The 20529-nt window shown below is 33.5% G+C and overlaps 1 protein-coding gene across 1 annotated transcript in view; it reads left to right on the plus strand.

Annotated features, from left to right (window-relative positions):
• The window catches only part of LOC129805862 (uncharacterized), a 161493-nt gene that overhangs the window by 63694 nt on the left and 77270 nt on the right, over nucleotides 1-20529 (plus strand). The window contains exon 2 of the mRNA XM_055854085.1: nucleotides 18964-19172. Within this exon, the coding sequence (XP_055710060.1) occupies nucleotides 18964-19172 (209 nt within the window). The remainder of the gene's footprint in view (nucleotides 1-18963; nucleotides 19173-20529) is intronic.

Genomic DNA, 20529 nt, shown 5'->3' on the forward strand with positions numbered 1-20529 from the left:
CCGACAAATGATTGTCTCTAGGGATAAATTTCTCAATGAAATTTTCCTACAGAAAGATTCTCAAAACCTTGCCCTAGGTTTTAAAGCTTTTTGAAAAGAAGCCTTTGTTTCCTGGCACTAGCGTAGGGAGCCAATCGACCGATGGTAATTGTTAGACAATAGGATGCCGCCAATCTTAGGCTAAAAGGATGATGCGATTTTTCTGGAACAAGCACTCTCGTGTTGCTGGAAGTGAAACTCAGAAATCTCTATCGTAATCTGATTTATATAACAAAATTTTACCCTATTTATATAAAATCATTTTTACCCCACTCAATTATTAAGGTGAACTCTGTGAACCCATAATGCATCATTGCAAAATTGCACATTTTTTTATTTTGCGGACGAAAAATGCTGATTAAGAAGTGAATAGTGAGAAGTCGAAGGAACATCTCTTCGACAGGGAACCCCTATTGACACTTTTGTCAAAATATAGAAAGTTAGTTAAAGTTTCTAATAAAATGTAAATAATATTGTAGTAGGACTGTTGAGCCTGGAAGAGTTGGAGGGAGAAAGCCCGTCCTGTTGAAGACTCTTCTAAGCCAACGGTACCAATCACTGTTCAGTTTGGGTTGTGACGTTGAGGGGTGCTATAACAATGGCTAACTTCAAGTTACGACATCGCTATAATTCCGCTAGATGGAGTTGTGAGTGCTCGGAGAGTTATTCCGAAGGCACAATCGAATCTGCTCCTCAGTCGGTCTTCTCCAGTGAAGCGAGGAGGACGTTGGATTCGTTGCCTTCTTGGAATGGGCAATGGGGCTGAATCTGCGGGAGGCTAGCGATGAAGGGTGCTCCAGCATGTTCTGGTGTGGGTCCTGTAGCATCCGTGCTACAATATGACTTTTTTTTTTACCTAGTCTACGTTTTTTGATAAAGATAAACGTGCAAATTTCGAATTCCAAATGGTACAGAGTAGGGTATCAATAGGTGTTCCTTTTACCCTACGAGAATATGCAACACTCAACTCTCTATAATGGGTCAAGGCGGTCACGTGCAATAAATTATTAAAATAATAATAAATTAATAATTACTAGTTAAATATTGCTACAATTATCGTGTAATAGAATTAATATGATATCTAAGAATTTTCCTTATAGTCAGCGCACAATTAATAAGAAGACTACCGGGCGCTGCATGACCACTACGGAACTAATTTTTCACTTAAGTTACTTTCCACTCGACCATATTCCGAAGACCACTTTTATCTATAGTAATATAAATTTTTAAAATTGAATAAAATAGTTATGAAGAACCAAAAAGTGTAGTTATTTCTACCACGTGTATACCACGAATTTGGAGATAATTCTGAGATTGGGTTTCTAGTAAATACTCTACTTTTCACAGGTAAATAGGTAAATCATTGGCTTCAACTTTGAAGGCCACTCGCCGGGGACTAGGGTAAATCCTGTACCAATTCACAACATATGATTATTGTAGTAATTGCGATTGTCTGTCTAAACGAAAACAATGACAGAAAAATGTAACGTAGCTATTAAAAAAATTTTTATCCCCAATAAAAATTAAAATAACATTGGTAATTTATTAGTAATGTCATAATCATTTATTATTGCAATATTAATGCGAGATATAATACATCAATCGCACTGTTCAAATATTATTAATAAGTCTCAAGGCGTAATAAATCCCTAATATACTATTAAGCGTATTAATTAATTACGCGTATCTATTTGTCTCTTTTTCTTTTTGTCAATTTCTCGGTGCAGTGAGGATATTTGTAATAGCTACTAAATTTTTTCAAAAATGATTGCGAGTTGTTAAAACTGGCCGTAGTCTTTTCGGAGGTGTTTCTGATAGCTGGCAATAGGTATAGAATTACTGTTTAGGCCACTGCCACAGGTAGGACCATATTTGAGAAACTAATACCTAACCTCACAATAGTCCAAGAATGTAAATAAAATTTTTGATTTTGTTAGCAATACATTTCTTTATTTTCACTTTTTTTTATTTTCCGACCACTACACCAATGAAATGTCCTGAAAAACCCTGAGACTGATTTTCTGGATCTGAGAATTGCCTTCCAAGATTGAAATCAAGATACTCTCAATCTTATCACTTTAGAACTGCCGTGGATCAAGATTTATACCCCATTCACTTCCTTGGGATTTTCACATAGAGCCCGAGCATCCTTCAGAATGTTGTGAATATCAAGGTGTTGTCACAGAATTAACAACAGGGCTAGACAGGGAGCCCTCAGCACTATTGGGATTGGACTTATCACTTTCCTAATCCCACAATTGCTCGAATATCGCAGAGACAGGCTCCCTGAGGTCTTCCTCATATTCTAAGATAGAACATTTTGAATATATGCTATCTTCTGTACGCTTAGAATCTAAAAAAAATATGTGAATAATAGAAAAGAAACTATAGTAATAAAGAGAAAAACAAAGTACAAAAATATAATTTACCTGCTTGCAAGATATCTTTCACTTGCCCATCTGCTCCAAACTCGAATGCGGAAAACTTAACACATTTGTATTCAAATATTTTCTAAGATGACTTGAAAATACTGGTGGGTTTGAACGCCTTTCTATTCTTGTAAAGCAAAATTACAAACGAACTGCTTGTACTGAAGACTCCTCGGAGGAATGAGAACAGAAACGCGAAGAAGAAGAAGAATGCAATGAAGATGGTAAGGATTTTGTCCAATTTTTGTCGACAAAATTTCGAAAGATGCTTTCGAGATTATTTCGAAAGAAAAATTTCGAAAATTTGTCCATTTTATGTCCAATTGGAAAAAAATTGGACAGAAATTTTTCCAATCGCTTTGGAAAATTATCTGTCCAAAATCTGTCGACAGGATGTCGACGAAATTTGGGCAGCTTTCCAATTGGAAATAAAATGTTGATTGGGAGGTTCCATACATCATACTGGTAAAGATGATAACAATTTTCACTTTACTAAAAGTTGCATGAGAAAGACTAATAATGCTAAAATCAAAAATTAGAAATTTTCTAGATACGTATTTTCAAACTTAAGATGATGCAGTTCAAACTTAAAAAAAAACACGAATATTTTACCTCGTAAATGGTATAGCAAAAAAATTTACAGGCTTTGACATCGAGGAAGTTCGGGCAAGATGGAATGTTCGGATTCTGATATTAATTTTTTATCGATTTTTAAGAGAACTATCTGAACTCTGAACTCTAAATTGGGTTTGTCGAAACTTCTGCATTATCCAAAATTTAGAAAATTTATCCTGTATGATTTTCAATTATTTTTTAATTTCAATTTTAATTTCAATTTCTTAAAATCATCTGCTTTAGAACATAACCTCTTAAAGCATACGTTAAATTACGCACATGTATAATCGTAAAGTCAGAAAGCAATAACTTGCGCTCACCAGCGTCTTAGGATATTTTTTATATTGTTTACTAATCAGTAACGGTTTTACATAATTTTCAATTCAATATAAAGGCTATTGTGTCAATCACTTAAGGAAATAAAAAACTGATGTAAAAAAACGATAATTTGATTTTTTTTAACCGAAGTTTCGCCCTAAGTTGTACCCTATCTATCTGCAAACATAATTTAATTGAAATTGAAATCAGAGATAAAATGATTTTGAATTACTAAACAAGTTAAGTACTTTGAAAATGTTAAGAGTTCCTCTACACGGCTGCTTCTCGGCTTCATATTGGCTACTGATGTCGGGTTTTTTATGTCTCTCCCCTAGTTACTTGCAGGAAAGCTTATTATTTTTAAGAAATTGCTTGCAAGATACTTTTAGGAGTACAGTTTCTTCCGGTGTTCGTCAGAGTTGGAGCAAAACCACTGAAGAGAAAGCAGCAGGTAGACAAAAATTGAACAAAATTAAAAATTAGAAAGAAAAAATTAGAAATTAAATTTAAATTTCGAGAAAGAAAGTAAGTTTTTAGTTGCTATGTGTAGTGTTAAGGGGACGAAAGACGATTCCAAACATTCCAAATCATTCAAAAGATTGTAATTGACCCACTGAGGAAGACCCATACCGAGAGGGTTGAAAGCTTTGGAGAAAAATTTAGTCTTTTTAGTTTGAGAAGAAGACAATCCTCTGACGAACACTGGAAGAAACTGAAGAGAATATACAACTACGTCAGATACAGTATTAAAAGTTAACATTATTAAATTTTATTATAACGTTTACGTAAAATACAGCGGTTTTGCAAAATACTCCATGTTTTATTAATAAAAACTAGACAAGCACTTTCCATAGTCCCTTATGTTAAATTTCGTTTCAATAATATCTTTTTATAGAACCGTTGTAAAAGGTAGTAAACCGACCCTGAAAATTTAGGAATTTAGGAATTAAAAATTTAGGTATTTAGTATACCGTAAGACAATCCAACCAAGTTCCTGCAGCGTCCAACGGATGGCTGAATATATGTGTAGTGCGTTTATTGTCCTCATGGAACCAAACTCTCTTAGTAGTTAATGGCTAAGCAGAAAAAGTCAAGGAATTTCTAATTCTTCCATTCTATTATCCTATTACATCCCATCAAATCGAAAAAAAAATAAAGCTGAAGATGCAATTGAAGATGTGCACTACCTCATCATTCTCTAGACAAAGATAGATAAAGAAAATATGAAGAAAGACATAGGGGAAAGGCTCATAATTTTGTCCAGTTTCTTATTTTGGACACTTTGAGGATAAAATTGGACACTAAAAATAAATTGATTAAAATGATGGATTTTTATTCCAATATTTGATGAATAATGAATTCTATCGTGCTTTTCTCACGGAATTTCGTGAAGTTTTAGCTTATGTGATGACTAGGTTGGACAAATGCCTGGAGAAACAAAGGAGCATCATCTATACGAAAGAGATGTAGCGAGAAATGCCTTGAGATGCTCCCGGAAAGGCCAGAGAATGAGCGAATCCGCACGTACTTGGAGTACCGAAGTCAATTCGCTTTAATGAATGATATGGAAAATTTCCAGGCTTCTTGTGACATTCTACATTTCCCTGACATGAACAGGAAGAGGACTTGGTAAGACTGGTTCATAAAATGAAGAACCCTGGGCATCCTGTTGAGGCGGATTAGCTGTCCAAATTTACAGCCAAGTTGTCCAAATTAATAACCAAGTTGTCCAAAATTCTAGTCAAATTCACCTCTACATATCAATTAATTTTTAAACGTATTAAAACTAATTTTAGTAAATCTAAGACGATAAACAGCTTGCCAAATTTCTAAACAACCATTTTGAAAAGAGAGTAACAAAAAAAGTTAATTAGTATCGAAATATCGCACTTCAAACTTGGAACATCGATGCTTATAAGCAGACTGGGAAAAATTATGAGCCCTTACCCTAAATCCTTATAAAACGGAATATTGTAGCGCAGTTCAATCGGTCTGACCGGGATTTTTGGTTGGTCATTATTGAAATGAGGGATGTTGCAAACATATCTTATGAATATATGAGTTCGATTCGAAATGGTTGACTGATCGGCAATATGACAGTAGCTGTGATTGTAAAAGAATAATAGTAAATGTCCATTGCTAAGAGAAAGGCTAAGAGGCGTGCGTTGGACATTTGAATTAATGGCCTTCTGATGGACTTTCAACTGGGCTTCGGATCCTGGAAAGTCACAGAGAACTCTCCCACTACGATGCAAGACAACCCCTGTAATATTACTAAGAAGCTGAGTAGAGCTAGACTTGCTTATCGACATTCAACCAGCAACCAAAGGATGTCTGATGTGAAATCAGGAGGCAATCTTCCCAAAGCATTCCATCCATACACCTCCTCATCCCTTTATCTTTCTCCCGCTCTCTCTCTCTCTCTAGAGGATTCCTGTCCTGATATTTGGCCATTTGTGTTTCAGTGATCCATATGCATATGGAAGGGCTTTCCCCATTCTGTACAAGATATAAATGCTGGGTAGTACGACGCCAAGCCAAAACAACTAATTTGCATTTCTCCATACGCCACACAAATTTATTTTCCATGAATCAGCAGGATTTTGACATCCTGAAAATATCTCGCTCACAGCCTGGCGTCTTTCTCTCTCGATGCCAGCACCAACAGTCTCCAACTCAGCATTTGCCTCTTTTGGGTGAGAACAACTTCAATGGAAAGAAGCACCATACATGGCGTTTTTTTTTTCTCACAGACCCCAAGGGGTGTTCAACTGCGTCGATTTTGACGTCCCATTGTGGTCACAACAGGGAGAGGGCCTTTGACACTTGCGGTCTTTCTTGGCAAGTGCAGTTATCCATGAATCATATCTGTAGAACCTAAAACCGAAGTCACTTGGCTTCCTTTCCAGAATTCACATTGGTTTAATGTTTTATTTGTGGTTTCAATTGAGGAAAATAATTCATTGGGTTATTTTGAAATGCTTTATTAAAGCAATTTTCTCAAATAAGCTTTGGGTATTTTTATAATTGAAAATTTACAACTTTCCATTTTTTATGACTGTGCAAAAAGAATGCAAGGACTAGGAAAACATTTTTTTTTTAAAGAACCAAAAGTAAAATCACAAACATTCTTGAAAAGAATTCCTTAGCTCTTGGGGATATATGATATATGGCCTTTTTATTACATTACATTTTTTGAAATAAAATACGAAATTTAATGGTACTAAAAATAATTGTAAAGTTAACAAATTACATAGATTTCATAACAAATGATTTATGATTAACTATTAAAGGAGTTTGATTGAAAAATTAGGAAACTCATTGCAATTATTTGTCATACAATTCGGACTGTCAATTAGTCAGGGGGGGTAACTAAACTACATTCATTTTTCCATACATTTTTACAGAAATAAAATGAACCTAATGACAAATTTTTCCAGAAAGAGAATTGACTTATCACTTTGATATATTTCGAAATTATGCATTTCAAGATGTTCAAAAATACATGGTTTATAATCATCCCCAACAAGAATTACGAGCAAATTGTTTGAATCGAGGTGCAAAATCTGCAAAATATTCACAGGGTAAAGTAAAAAATAGCTTCACTTTTTATTAAACTGGTTACCCCCCTACAATTAGTAGTTTTTGATTAACACATGAAGTAATTATTAATTTTATTAATTATTAAGTAATAATTAATCACTTAGTAGTGCTAAATTTAATCGAATGTCCTAATTTTATGAAGTAATATAAGACTTAACTACTTAATTTTATAAATATGAAGCTATATTTATAAAACCCTAAATAGACTCAGGTCCATCTCGAGAATATTTAACCCTCAAATTCCTGACTTAAAAAAATCGTTGAATGTTCGAAACTTTAAACTTAAGCAAATTGGATATAAAGATGAGGATAAAAGTCATTAAAATGTGCTTTTGTTTAGTTTTTTATAAAAAATAATAAAACTTATTTAAAAAAATGACTTATATCGTAAATGTACAAAATTTCTCATCATTCTATCACTTTTTACCAAATAAAAGCTTAAGCATCATATAGGCCCATTATCTTAAGACTTTCGATGAATAGTTTATAAGATATTTCTTGGTTTCGAAGTAACTTTGTCTTTTCGAAATTTTTTAGAATTACTACAGTTATTAGACAACGAAACCATTCTCTCAGTAAGTATGAGTGTTTTCCTGAGTCTTGGAAAAGCCAATTATCTATTCTCCAATATCCAAAACGTAGAGCTAGATGTGCGTATTGTCATGGCTTTTTCAAGACTGTCCCCTTCACCCTATGAACCCTCCTCTTTTGGTCATATTCTGGTGATCGGAATCGACTTGAGAATTTCAAATTATGACCGTTGTGACATTTGTAAAAGAATTGACTTCTACATCAGTAACAGAACTATAATTTTCTAGCAAAATTTTCCACAATTTCGCTTTACGAAGGTGTTAAGTCGAAGATATGATCAATAGAAAATTGTGTAAATAATCTTAAAAAATTCTGCATAAAATTCTACCACTTGTATAATTTTTGAAAAGGAACCATTGAATATTTTTTGTTTTGGAAAAACTATTCTTTTTATGGATTTAGTGACATTTTAATTAGGAAATTCAAAAATTTTAAATCTCAATAAGGACTTAATTTTCAATATTTGTAAAATATCGTTTGTCAATAGCAATGTTAATGCCCGAGGTGCTTTGAAATCCGATAAGAAGACTGTTGGGTTGCAGCAGCGGCATTATGCCCTATACCCATTTACGATTTAAGGCGAGAGACGACTTAAATTATAATCAAAATAATGGTTTGACTAAATTATCAGTTTCCCACTAACTACGTCGCTTCTCGGCTCAAGCCGAGAGACGGATTACTCAGAAACTGATGGATATGCACTCTGGTTATTATTTTGATTATAATTATTTTAAGTCATCTCTCGGCTTAAGATAAGATTTTGTCAAGGACCAGTTTTTCATTTCGGATTGCTGATGTATCCAGGCCACAGATTGGGCTCCTTATGCTTCCCTACTCTTATTCTAACTTATTTCCCAATACACGTAGCCACTCTATATCACAGCACAACAGCCCATCTCCGTGTGTTTTTGGATCAGTGACAGTGAATATTTGTATCGACTGAAGTACCACTTTCATGCCGAAACTCGTTCTTGTACCAGCTTCTATTGTCTAGTAGGGCATTATGGTCTCCTCTTAAGGTCTCTACATATTGTTCTTATCAAAAATTGCTCTTTTGAAGGCAATCGTCGGCACTGTTTTATGGCCTCTACACATTGGGAGCAATTTTTGTCAAAATTTGCTTTTTTGAAGGAAATTCCCTGCAGCGTTGTAGGGGGAAACGTCAAATTTCTGTCAAAAACGCAATTTTTGACGAAAATTTCTCCCAATGTGTAGACGCCTTTAGGTGAAGACGTCAAAAATCTGTCAAAAATACAATTTTTTATAAAATCGCTCCCAATTAGAGTTGGTAAATTTCATGAAATTTCATGAATTTCCGCCTAAAGTAGATGGCGACTGTTGTGAAATTTCTGAAATTTTACCATCTCTACTCCCAATAGGGGCCTTTAGAAATCTTCTCTTTTTGTCACAAAATAATTTCGAAAAACCACAACATTAGGAATATTTGGTGTGTTATGATAGCACATCACACCTTTATGGTTCTTTGAAATCATTTCGTGACAAAAATTGTAACGTATAAATATAAAAAGTATAGGCAAGGGATAAGTAATGGCGGAACTCTATCTTATCTTTTCGACAAAATCTTCAAATATCCTTTCCATAAAATTAGAGAAACACCACTAGTAATGAGGAAGATTCCAGCTCTCTAAATTGTTTTTTCCAACACAATAAAAATGAAACACACGCTTGATTACAAATTTTAGTTTTCTGAATAAATTTTTGCTTACAGCTTCTTACATATAGTTGCTTTCCATATAACGAATTGGTATGCATGAGATTGTTCCTGATATACAAGTTATTGCCGGTTCTAATAGAATTTCCCATAAATGGCTTTGAGCCCAATAAAGACATGGTTGCAAATTTACAATTTGTTCACAACTTTCCATGCCAAAGAACACAGTTGGCAAACAGTCAATTTTGCAGTAATGATTGTCATAAAATGTGCATTTGGACGCCCCTTTCTTGCAATTTTTGGAGAATTCAGAGAGGGGTTAACGGCAACTCCACAAGAGTGTGTTTGTATCGATTTCTTCGCGCCAATTTTCAACTTTGTTGACACAGATGTGCGCCAAAGTGAGTAGAGTCTCTTACCCCCTAGAAACTTCTCGCCCTAACACTTTCGATCATGCTGTTTCTCTTCTTCATCCACCACTGAATGTTGTTAACGAAAACCCATTGAATGTTGCGGGAACAGCAGAAGAGCTGCCTCAATATCTAACAATTTCTCTCTTTCAGTCCTTTTTCCTCGTGATGGGAGAATTTTGCACCAAAACGGCCGTCTCTATACTATAAAATAGGGTGGGTGGGAAAGTTTTTAATTTATGGCCTACACACACATTTCTCACGCTCCCAGCCCTTGTTTTTGCCTCTAACAACAATTTTCTCCGGGAGCCTTTGGCTTCCTGCGCCATTCTTTCTCATCCACTTTTGTTTGGCCCATGTCGTCGTGGAAAGTACAACAATCAAGACCACCATTACAGCTATCCTAAATTCTTAATTATAATTCACATTTATGCCACATACAACCCACCTTCCATGCCCCCCCTTCGCAGAATGATGGCATCCACAGCTTCTCTTTCCCCATCTAAAAAACAATAAATAATAACTGCGTGCGCCAGTCATGTACCCTTTTTCACGCTTAACGCTAAAATTCTACTTCCAATATCAATTATGAGTTTTACCACGCGCATGGTGAATTTATTGTTAACAACACATTTTCACAAGACCAAGCAATTTCTATCTTATTTACACTTGGTTGGAAGCAGGAGCGAGCAATGCCAGTGCTTCAGTTGCAGTCAATTGAAAGAGATTGCACTCAATTTATTTTCAATACATTTTAATTGCATCACGATTCTCAAGTGTGAAAAAGTCTCTGGGTACCACACATTCAACTGGGGTGGAAAATTAATGGAGAATTGACTCAATATTGGGTACATTAAATGAATTGTTTAGTTTGTGAAAAGTTTGAAATAAAATTGCTTCATATTTTCTTTTTTTTTGTTGAAAAGGAAAAATCAATTTTTAAATCATCCAGGAAATTCATCATTTCATCACGAACTTAATTGATAATAATAAACTTCACTGGTAAACCCAAAAGCGGTTTTAATTGCTTGAATACGATTAAAAAGTTGTTTGTTTGTTTGGATTTTATTCTGAGAAAATCATGTCTTAATTTTCTCTTTTATTATATTCTGCTTTTTAATGCAATACTGCAACATAAATTGATCACAATAGTACAAATGAACGTGTATTGTTTCATTTTTATATATGGCAAAAAAGAGAACTATTCCGGAAAAAAAACTAACTACCGTAAAACAATGTTATTTGGAACATGATCCAAATGGAAAAATTTTAATTAAAACTTATCAATATACAGTGCCAGACAAAATTGTACCAATGAATGTTATACAATTCTCTATAAAGTACTTAATATCTCAAGATCTGATTTATATTTTGACTGAAACTTTTTTTCCTTAGAGTGCTCTATTATAAAGCTGCAAATTGTGCCTTATTAGGGTTTTTTTTAGCAGAAGGATTAATATTTTTGTAGAATCTTTTAAAAAAGGATGCATTGGTACAATTTTGTCACTTGTACCCGAAAGCTCCTTTTCGTTCTAAAATTTTATTTTATGAACTATTTACGTAAATAAGAATTCAATATAATGACTTCCGGCTGTTATTAATGCATTTTCCATGATCACTTCCGGAATTTCTTCACTTACAGCCTAAGTAATGGTATAATTGAGTAAACTACGCACTCATATGAAAAAGTGTACAGTAGACTCTCTCAAATTCGGGCATTTGGGACCGAAATGTCACCCGAATTAGAGAGAAATTCAGGCGTCAAACTATTTGAAATGCAACGACTTTTTGTTCATCTACAATACTTATGTCAAGTTTACATACTGATATTTAACTTAAATTCCATGAAAACTCTTAATAATGCAAAATAAACATCATAGCAAAGAAATAACATGAAAAATTTGAGCATATTTGATTCATTAACAAGAATAAGCAAATGTGAAAATGTCAATAAACTTTTTTCAAATTTTACTGCTGCCCGAAGTAAAAAGTAGCACGATGTTAAAACAGCCTAGCGAGAGAGTCTACTGTATCAATAACGGATTTAGGTCCAACAAAATGGCTGCAAAACATGAAGAAGGTCATATCATATCACAGAGATCTTACTTCGTATCTAGGATTAATACAGCGGTAAGATTATAAAATCTGGACTCCAACCAGAGTTTATAACCAGTATTGCTCTATTTCAGCGAAAACATCGCTTTTAGCGAGGTCTAAACTATTGGCTAGTCGTTAAAAGTGACCAAAATCGATATCCTAAGCAACATCTTTACCCCCAAAATTCAACTCACAATCGAATTTTCACGCATTTCGAGTTGCAAGCACCCCGATTTGCACGCATTTCGAGGTCACTTGTAAAGAATCTCAGCTACCATAAGCCTATCTGAGCTTATCACTGGTTTTTTTAGCATGTTCCAAGTAAGTCTACAAATTTTTACCCAAATTGGTTTTGTTTATCAATGGAAACCTGCAAACCGAGTAATTATTCTTATCACTTTCATTCATTTGCGGTTGGTTTTGAAGCCTGTATGCCAGAGGTGTACAAAAACCGTTGAAACCGAATTAACGTCAAAATAGGTTTGTTATGGTAGCGTTTTGACCATTGACGTACATGTTTCATTTGACGTTTATTCAGTTTCAATGGTTCTTGCACGTCCCTGCTGTATGCCTTCGGTAACCAACTGACTCTGAATTTTTTGAGTAGATACCATCAGAGATACTTACAATGCGGTTATCGACTCTCTCAGTCGAAACCCTGGGTCTACCAGTAATGTTTTTCAAATGTACTCATACGTCTTCACCATAAATTTTGAATATTTTGTGTATAAGAAGGTCAAGGAGATGAACTCCATCCGGATGCGTTAGGGGGTGCATTCCTTTCAGGACAGGAAAACACACAATTCTTTGCTAAAGCTTTCGACCCTTCAACGCGTATTCGTCAGTGGTTAAATCTGTGATTTGTTACTGAAATTTTGTCCGCACTGTCTATCCAAATGAGGACTCACAGGGAAAATTGGGAATTTGTCGCGGATACTCCTTCTTGGACATTGATCTGAGGCCAACTCTGTTAGCCAACTCTAGTTGGCCTCAGATCAATGTCCAAGGAGGAGTACCCGGGACGAATTCCCAATCTTCCCTGTAAGTCCTCATTTGGAGTAGTGAATAGACAGTGTGGACAAAATTTCAGAGACAAATCACAGATTTGACCACCGAGAAAGATGCGTTGAAGCGTCGAGAGCTTTGGCAAAGAATTGTGTGCTTTCGTGTCCTAAAAGGATTGCACCCCCTGACGCATCCGAAGGGAGTTCATCTCCTTGACCGTCTTATGCTAATTATTGCCAGTAATCTACCAAAAATTTTGAGTATACACTGACGTGATTTTCCATAAAATTTGGTAATTAACGACGCAGATTCATTCCGCCAGTAGTGTCTCTGGATGATTTCCCATCTTTTAACTTTTTGTAACTTGCCATTTTTAAACTAAATTATAAACTAACAAAAACACATTATTTTTTATTAATCATCACTTTTATATACATATATTGACCATTGCAAACTTTAGAAATGTAAATATCTAACATTTGACTCTCAAATAACATAAACTCAAAATGTAACCGGTTTACATTAAGTTGGTTGCATGTTTTGACCATTTTGAACTACTTTTTTAAATGGCGCAACAAACTTCTGACGAATCAAAAATGATTAACTTTTGAAAAACAATTATTTTTGATATGCAATAAAATTAATCAATTTTTTGAAAAATATGAATAAGATCTACGGATTACAGGGAACTCATTTGCAAAAAGAAAATTTGAAAAAGTTTTTGTAACATTTTTGCACTTGTTTTCTCAAATATATATTAGGCAACAAACTATTGACACCCACTGTATATTTTCTTTATATTTTACCTACTAAAATTATCACCTTCCACCTCATGGGAATCTCTCAGACGAATTCTGAGAAATGGCGTCACGTTGTTTGTCTGGCAATCCGTTTGATCATCTGTCTGTCTGTCCGTAATAATTAGTGATAGAGACTTCAGTCGGGGGACCCTCTATAAAATTGCCTTTTCGACTATTAACATATTTGCAATCTTACTCGACTCATCGATTCTCTCCCCCCCCCCCCACCAAAAGCATGTTTTTTGGGATTTCTCAAAAACGCATCGTGTGATTTTTTTTTCATTTTTGAATATGTTTTAGATATTATCCAGGAAAACGTTTCATCATCATATGATAATACAGTTGAATCATTCCTATTACGGTTTTACAAGGTTAAAGATAAAAAAGAGTCCAGCGGCTTTAGACAACATTTATTAACTGAAAGGTCTTGGAATTTCTGTCAAATCGGTTATAAACCAGTAATGAAGCGGTTGTGAATGAATAAGTTACCTTAACCCTTTAAGGACGAGAGGGTCAAAAATCGGGGGTCAGAAAAAATCACTTTTTCTAACTTTTTACAGTAAAACACAACTTTATAAGGCCATAGGAAAAATTTCATTTTTGGGTCACCGGTGACCCAATTGTCCTTAAAGGGTTAAAACCGGTATTCAAATATATTACTCCTAACCTATTCTTGGGCAATCCTTTGAGTGATTTATAAATCGATTCAAATCGGTTTTAAACCGGTAAACGCTACATGCTGTGGAAGTGCTTTTTTCTATTGCATTGAAGTCGAACAGTTCTAGCATTTTGCAAATCATAGGATTATTCGCCACCCCTTTTATTTAGAAATTTAGATCAATTATATTTTAAGAATTTATTTTAAGCATCTTATGATTTTCCTTTCTGCATATATAATGTTTCTTGACATGAAAATAAAGAGGATTTTCATCGTATAAGATGCTAATCATACAAAGTATAACTCTGCATAGGTTATCAATTTATTACAAAGTATGAAATATTAAAAAAAGAACTTACTGATATTTTTCATAGAAAAGAACTTACTGTAGTAACATTGTATATACTGTAGGTACTTTGAGGAAATGAATTATTAATATACTTTGAGAGAGAAAGCTTCTTCGTAGATGCAAAAAGAATAAAATAATACTTAAAAAAAAATCGTTTCACTGACTTTCCTCACTTTATCGACTTTGCAATTTGCATTCTTTTTTGTTAAAATAAAGAATATGATAAACTCTGGAATAAATTCTCCTACTTAACACATAATTATATGAGTTTTTATTTGTTGTTTAAATTAACCACATGTGTTTTATTTATTTGGGAAAAATTCCACCAGATCCTCTTAATGTGTGTTTTGAAACCCTTTCAACATTCTCATCATAACATTGCAATTTTCACATGTTATGTAGATGGATAATTTGTGGTGACTAATAAATTTGTAGTGTGAGATTTTAGAATGATACATGTTCATTTTACAACAATAAAGTGGGAATTTAAGGGTAAATTTTGGAGTATGAAATTAAGGAAAACAAATAAGAAAATTTGTATTTTTGGCGCTAAATTTACTCTTCCACTCGTTATCGCTATTTTAGAGCACCAAACACAATAAACCTGAGATTAACTTTCACGCATGCTTTGCAAACAAAATGCTGAGGGTAAATTCATATATACCAGGATGATATCATTAAAATTGTCACTCTGTGCAATTTAGGCTCAAGAATGTAAATGCTTCAAATGTATGGTTGGGATTACATTCTGTTTTTCTTTCCTTCATTTCTCTCATAGCACACAATCTCTCTTCTTTTTTTTTTCTTGTCGTCAATATATAAAAGTTCTGTGTGAAAGGGAATCTCCATGGAATTCAATTACATAGTCACAATGTGACTAAATGTCCCTTTTTTATCCTCCTCTACTTTATTATTATGTTTCTCCCACATATGGTGGCTTACAGTCTTTCTTTCTCTTTTAGCACTGATTCCAAAGAAAGAAATAACAGATAGTGTAATTAAGCTACATAGCTAGGGCTTTTCAGGAAAATTGAAATTGGTTATATAAAAGATTACTCCTTCAACCCTTACGGGACAAATGGATCACATGTGAACTATTTGATCAAATGAGAAAATAATATCTTTAATACTATACAAAACGTGTAATTTGCTAAAATAAATGTAAATTATGTTAAAACTATTTTCATCTCAACGGTTAAACCCTCGTTGGAATTGTAATCATAGATGTCTTTCGAAGCTGTGTTGATTTTTCCTAAAAGCGTTCTTAGTACATATTATATGTACCTTCACTGAGAAAAAAGATTGTGCGATTAACTTTTTTTCCTCGTAACTTTAATATTTTGTATAGGTGTAAAAATATATCAACATTTTTAATCTTAATTTGACACCTTTTAACTGTAAAATTAACATGAAAAAGGGTAACTTTAACCCCTAATACACCTAAAAAAGCATAATATTTACACCGATTTCCGATTAATAATGCAGGGTAAAATTAGCATATCCGGAATGGTATTTTAACTTTTTCGGATTTCTCTCAGTGTTAGACATTTCGTTTAAGCCGAGAGACGGCTTAACGTAATTATAATCAAAATAATGATTTGACTAAATTTACATTTGTTTCCCACTAATTAAGCCATATATCGACTTAAGCCGAGAGACGGATTAGCCAAAAACTAATAGAAATGTAATCTGATCATTATTTTGATTATAATTACGTTAAACCAGGAGGGTCACATTAGCTCTGAAAAATGCGACCAGTTTTAGTGTAATTTTTCCCCTGTTTTCGTACACATTTCACGAGATATCTCCAAAACTACGTAGATTGCTAATTTAGGGTTTTCGGTTGCCTCTTCGTTATTAAATTGGCATTTATTTTGTATTAGTATTTTTCCTAATTCATTCTACAATGACAGAAAACAGCTAATAAACTCAAAATTTTTTTCGGCTCGCTAGAAACATAAGGGAAACACAGGAAATGTCATGCCCCTGCCTTAAACCGTCTCTCGGCTTAAGTCGAAAGTATGTCTAGGGAATTAGCCTCTGTGAGTTCCCCCTGCGAGAGGTATTTCGATAAGAAGTTTAGTAATTAGTGTTCCCAAGAAGCATGCTTTTCAGTATAGTCTTGTGGAATTTTCTAAAGCGGTGTTCAGATTAGAGGTTAAGCACAGTTCCCGGAGGTCTCAAAATCCTAAATTTCGTGCAATTTAATTGCTTTTTGAAAGTCTAATAGGTTATTTTTCTTTAATAATACAGTTCTATTGTTAAATTTTCCCAAAAAATCATGATTAATAAGAAATTAGAACAGTTAAGCCATTTGGCTAAGCCTTAGGTCTGAAGCCCGTATAAGGCGTTATAAAACCAAAATTCTTTAATCTGGTTAAAAGTGCTCTTGGTTCCGTCACTGATGAGACAACAAAAAAGTAAAGTAGCATAGTCTTAAGGGGGCTTTAAAGTCTTTACAGGAATTTCATCACAAAATTCTCATTATAAGCCTTTTAAAGAAGCATTAAAAGTTAAAAGACTTGTAAGTTTCTTGGTTCAATGAGGCAGCTGTTTAGCTTCTTGGGTTAGCTCATGTTACATCTTCATAGGAAATAGATCGTTGGGAGGATCGCTAAAAAAAATGAAAGATGAATTTTTAAAAATTTTAAAAGTTCTATAAGGCAGCTATTTAGCTTTTAAAAATTTAAATATTTTTAAAATTCACCCTCTGGGACTTAATTTTCAGAAACCTTTTTGAGAAAATATACTTCTCGGTGGACAAGATTTCTGGGAATTGGTTTATCTGAAATCCGAAAACCAAATTATTTCGTATTAGCTGATGAGTTAAACCAGTAACTTCTTAAAAAGATCTTTCAGCTTAATTTTACATAAAAAAAACTGCACTGACTTGTCTAGTTAACCTAAACCATGGTAAGATTTACCTTCCCCCGAACAAAACTCTACTAGCGATTTAGTATAAATACCGTTAATACGGGTGACTTGACTTTGCACTCCGGTCCGGGGATGACTGCAACACTGCATTTAGTAAGCTTTTCTTTAATTCAACTTTTTGAGAATTGTCTAAGTCTAAAGACCATAAGGGTACTTAAGGATTGCCTAAAAAAAACATCACATAATAAACATACATAATAAATTGTAGAATAAACTATACCCGCTTTTAAAATCTATTATATCTATGGTTTGTAGAATTTAAATACTTGGCTCGTTACTTTTAATATTCAATTTTTATAATAAACAATTTTATCATTTTTATTTATTTATTTATTTATTTATTTATTTTTTAGATAATTCTGAATTGATCAGGTTTTTTGAACATAGGCGATCATTCCATTACGGTTTATTAGATACGAAAATTTCTTCTTTAGGACATTCAGTTATTACTATGAGAGGGACTCGAATTCACAACTACGAGCTAAAGAGCTGACTAGTGCTTTTACCAACTGCATTACAAGATCCTTCAGATTATACTAAACACAACCTTCAAATTCCATTCGATAAAAAAATTCCAACAATTTACCTATTGTAATCAATTTATTATTTTTATAACACATTTTATCTGAGTGACTCTATAGAGAATTTTTTCCCAAAATTTATCAAATTCCCATATTAAAAAAACTTTAATCTATTGAGAAAATTAAAAATTTAAAAATATAAAAGTAAATAAATAATAAATAAAAATTTTAATGATTTAAGAGGTTTACATAAGATTGTTTCGCAAATGAAAGCAATACTCCATTATAATTCTGATGATACGATATGCAGCCATTTCTCTTTAAACTTTAAACCTTTTGTTTAAGGTCTAAGCTATTCCATTTCTCCGCCACTATTGCGTCATTAGAATAAAATAGAGAAATTACAAATATCAAATAAGAAACATAATAAAAGTGAAACATGCAGTTCAAAAAAAAAAATGAAAAATTATTTTAAAAAGAAGTGTTTTAATTCAAACTTTTCATAATCTTAAGATTTATTCCGTTTAAGTGGAATATTTAATATTAGATCTTAGATTCTTCTGTTTTACCGACTTCATACTCTATTGCAAACAAGCTGATTTCGCTCATAAATAAAGATTATCTTTATGTATGAGGACATCATTAGTTAAATTTGGTATTAGAGATTAACATTATTGTCATAAATCGTTCTGCTGTGACAATGTTTAACATGAATTTTAAATGAAGTTTAAGAAGGTTTATTTCAAATACCGAATACTTTCACTAAGTTGTCCAAATAAGGATCACAAATAACTTAGGCGTTCTAACTATTATTATCACTGGTTTGTCCTATATTCCAATCCTTCTCTTTACGTATCCGCATAATAGAAATGAATGACTCTTAGGAGGTACAAAATTGAGAGATATTGGTGAATTTTTGCAGGTACAGCATTATCCTTGCGAATAATCCAAATGAGCGTTCCACGAGTGATCAGGAGTGGTGACGATGGAAATCTCATGTGTCTGTATGATTTGGAGGGTGAGCATCTCTACTCTACAAGATGGTACAGATATCGTCGTGAATTCTATAGATATACACCAAAAGAAAATCCAGCAAAGAAGACTTTTCCAATACCAGGAATTAATGTTGAGGTAATTTTTGAACTCTTTGATTTTCCAACAGGACTCCCTTTTCATACAAAGGATCATCCATTCTTCTTAGAATACCCCATGTCCCTCAAGCGTAAGCTCTGCCCAGTAGAATGTTCCTTCCCTCCTCCTGAAAATTGGAAAGCACTCTCACAATGCTGAATTTATTATGGCACCCTTGAAAGGAAAAATCTTTCCAACCGATTCTCGAGCGTAATTGAAAGATGTGAGAGTACGAATTTCTGCCTGAATTATCTAGTGGAATTTTGGGCTATATTATAAAGAGGAAACTCTCGCATTTTACATCACTGATAGAGATAAGAGACACTCATAAAATTGAACACATCATAAGGTTATAAAGTTTCATCTAAAATTGACTTTTTGGAAGAAAATGGACATAACAAAATAAAATATTTACGATATGTCTATCAATTTTCTTTAGAATAATCTGTTCAAAACATATTTCTGCAGCATTTGACATTTTGCCTTTATGGAAAAGACATGTGAAGGAGTTTTCTTTTACAACTCTCCATATAAACCGTCACAAACCTGTCGTGGCAGTCATCAAGAGTCATTGAAACTTTATTAGAGCTAAAGCTCCATATTAGCCATATAATCTCAAGTTTTTGTTGCTGCACTAATCTTGTGATAAAATATTGCAAATCCTCTGTAAGAAAAGTTAGCCTTCGATAGTGAGCTCGTTAGCACTGAAGCATGATTTATTGCAACTTTCTTCTTGGTAGTAGGAGAGTACGCAAGTCTGGAATATGTTTTTTTTGCTACTTTTACTCACAAAGTCAGTAAACGCGGTTAAAAATTAATCTAACCCTTAAAAAAGAAATAATTTTCCTTCGAAAGTCGGGAAGGTTGAAGAAATAGTAGGGGAAAGTGACCATGCTTGATACGATCCAAGCTTGATAATAACTATTTTTTCCTATGTTAATCAATAGTTATGACTCATCGCAATATATTTCAATAGCTGGTGCTAAGCCTCACATTTCCTAAAAAAATTAGGATCCTAGCTCTTTTTTCCTAGTTTCAGGAAGCAAAAATCAAAAATAGGCCCAAAACTGTAATTTCGATACATGATATTTCATAAGTATTTCTTAATTAATGTCGCTGTTCAGGAAAACAACTATCATAGGCACATAGAGGGGTCATCAGTATTAATATTTATGTAAAAATATTTTTACTTGGTGGACACTGTTTTTGTGGGTGGTAACAAATTCATAAATTCTACTTGTGTCCATCCTATATTTTAAGAAGGGGTCCATGAATGATAATTTTAATGTGGCAACTATATCATTAGATGTGATTATTTCATAATTACACATATTGCAATCCGCCAATTTTATCGACA

The sequence above is a fragment of the Phlebotomus papatasi genome, chromosome 3 (genome assembly GCF_024763615.1).
Source record: "Phlebotomus papatasi isolate M1 chromosome 3, Ppap_2.1, whole genome shotgun sequence".
NCBI classification, from domain to species: Eukaryota; Metazoa; Arthropoda; class Insecta; order Diptera; family Psychodidae; genus Phlebotomus; species Phlebotomus papatasi.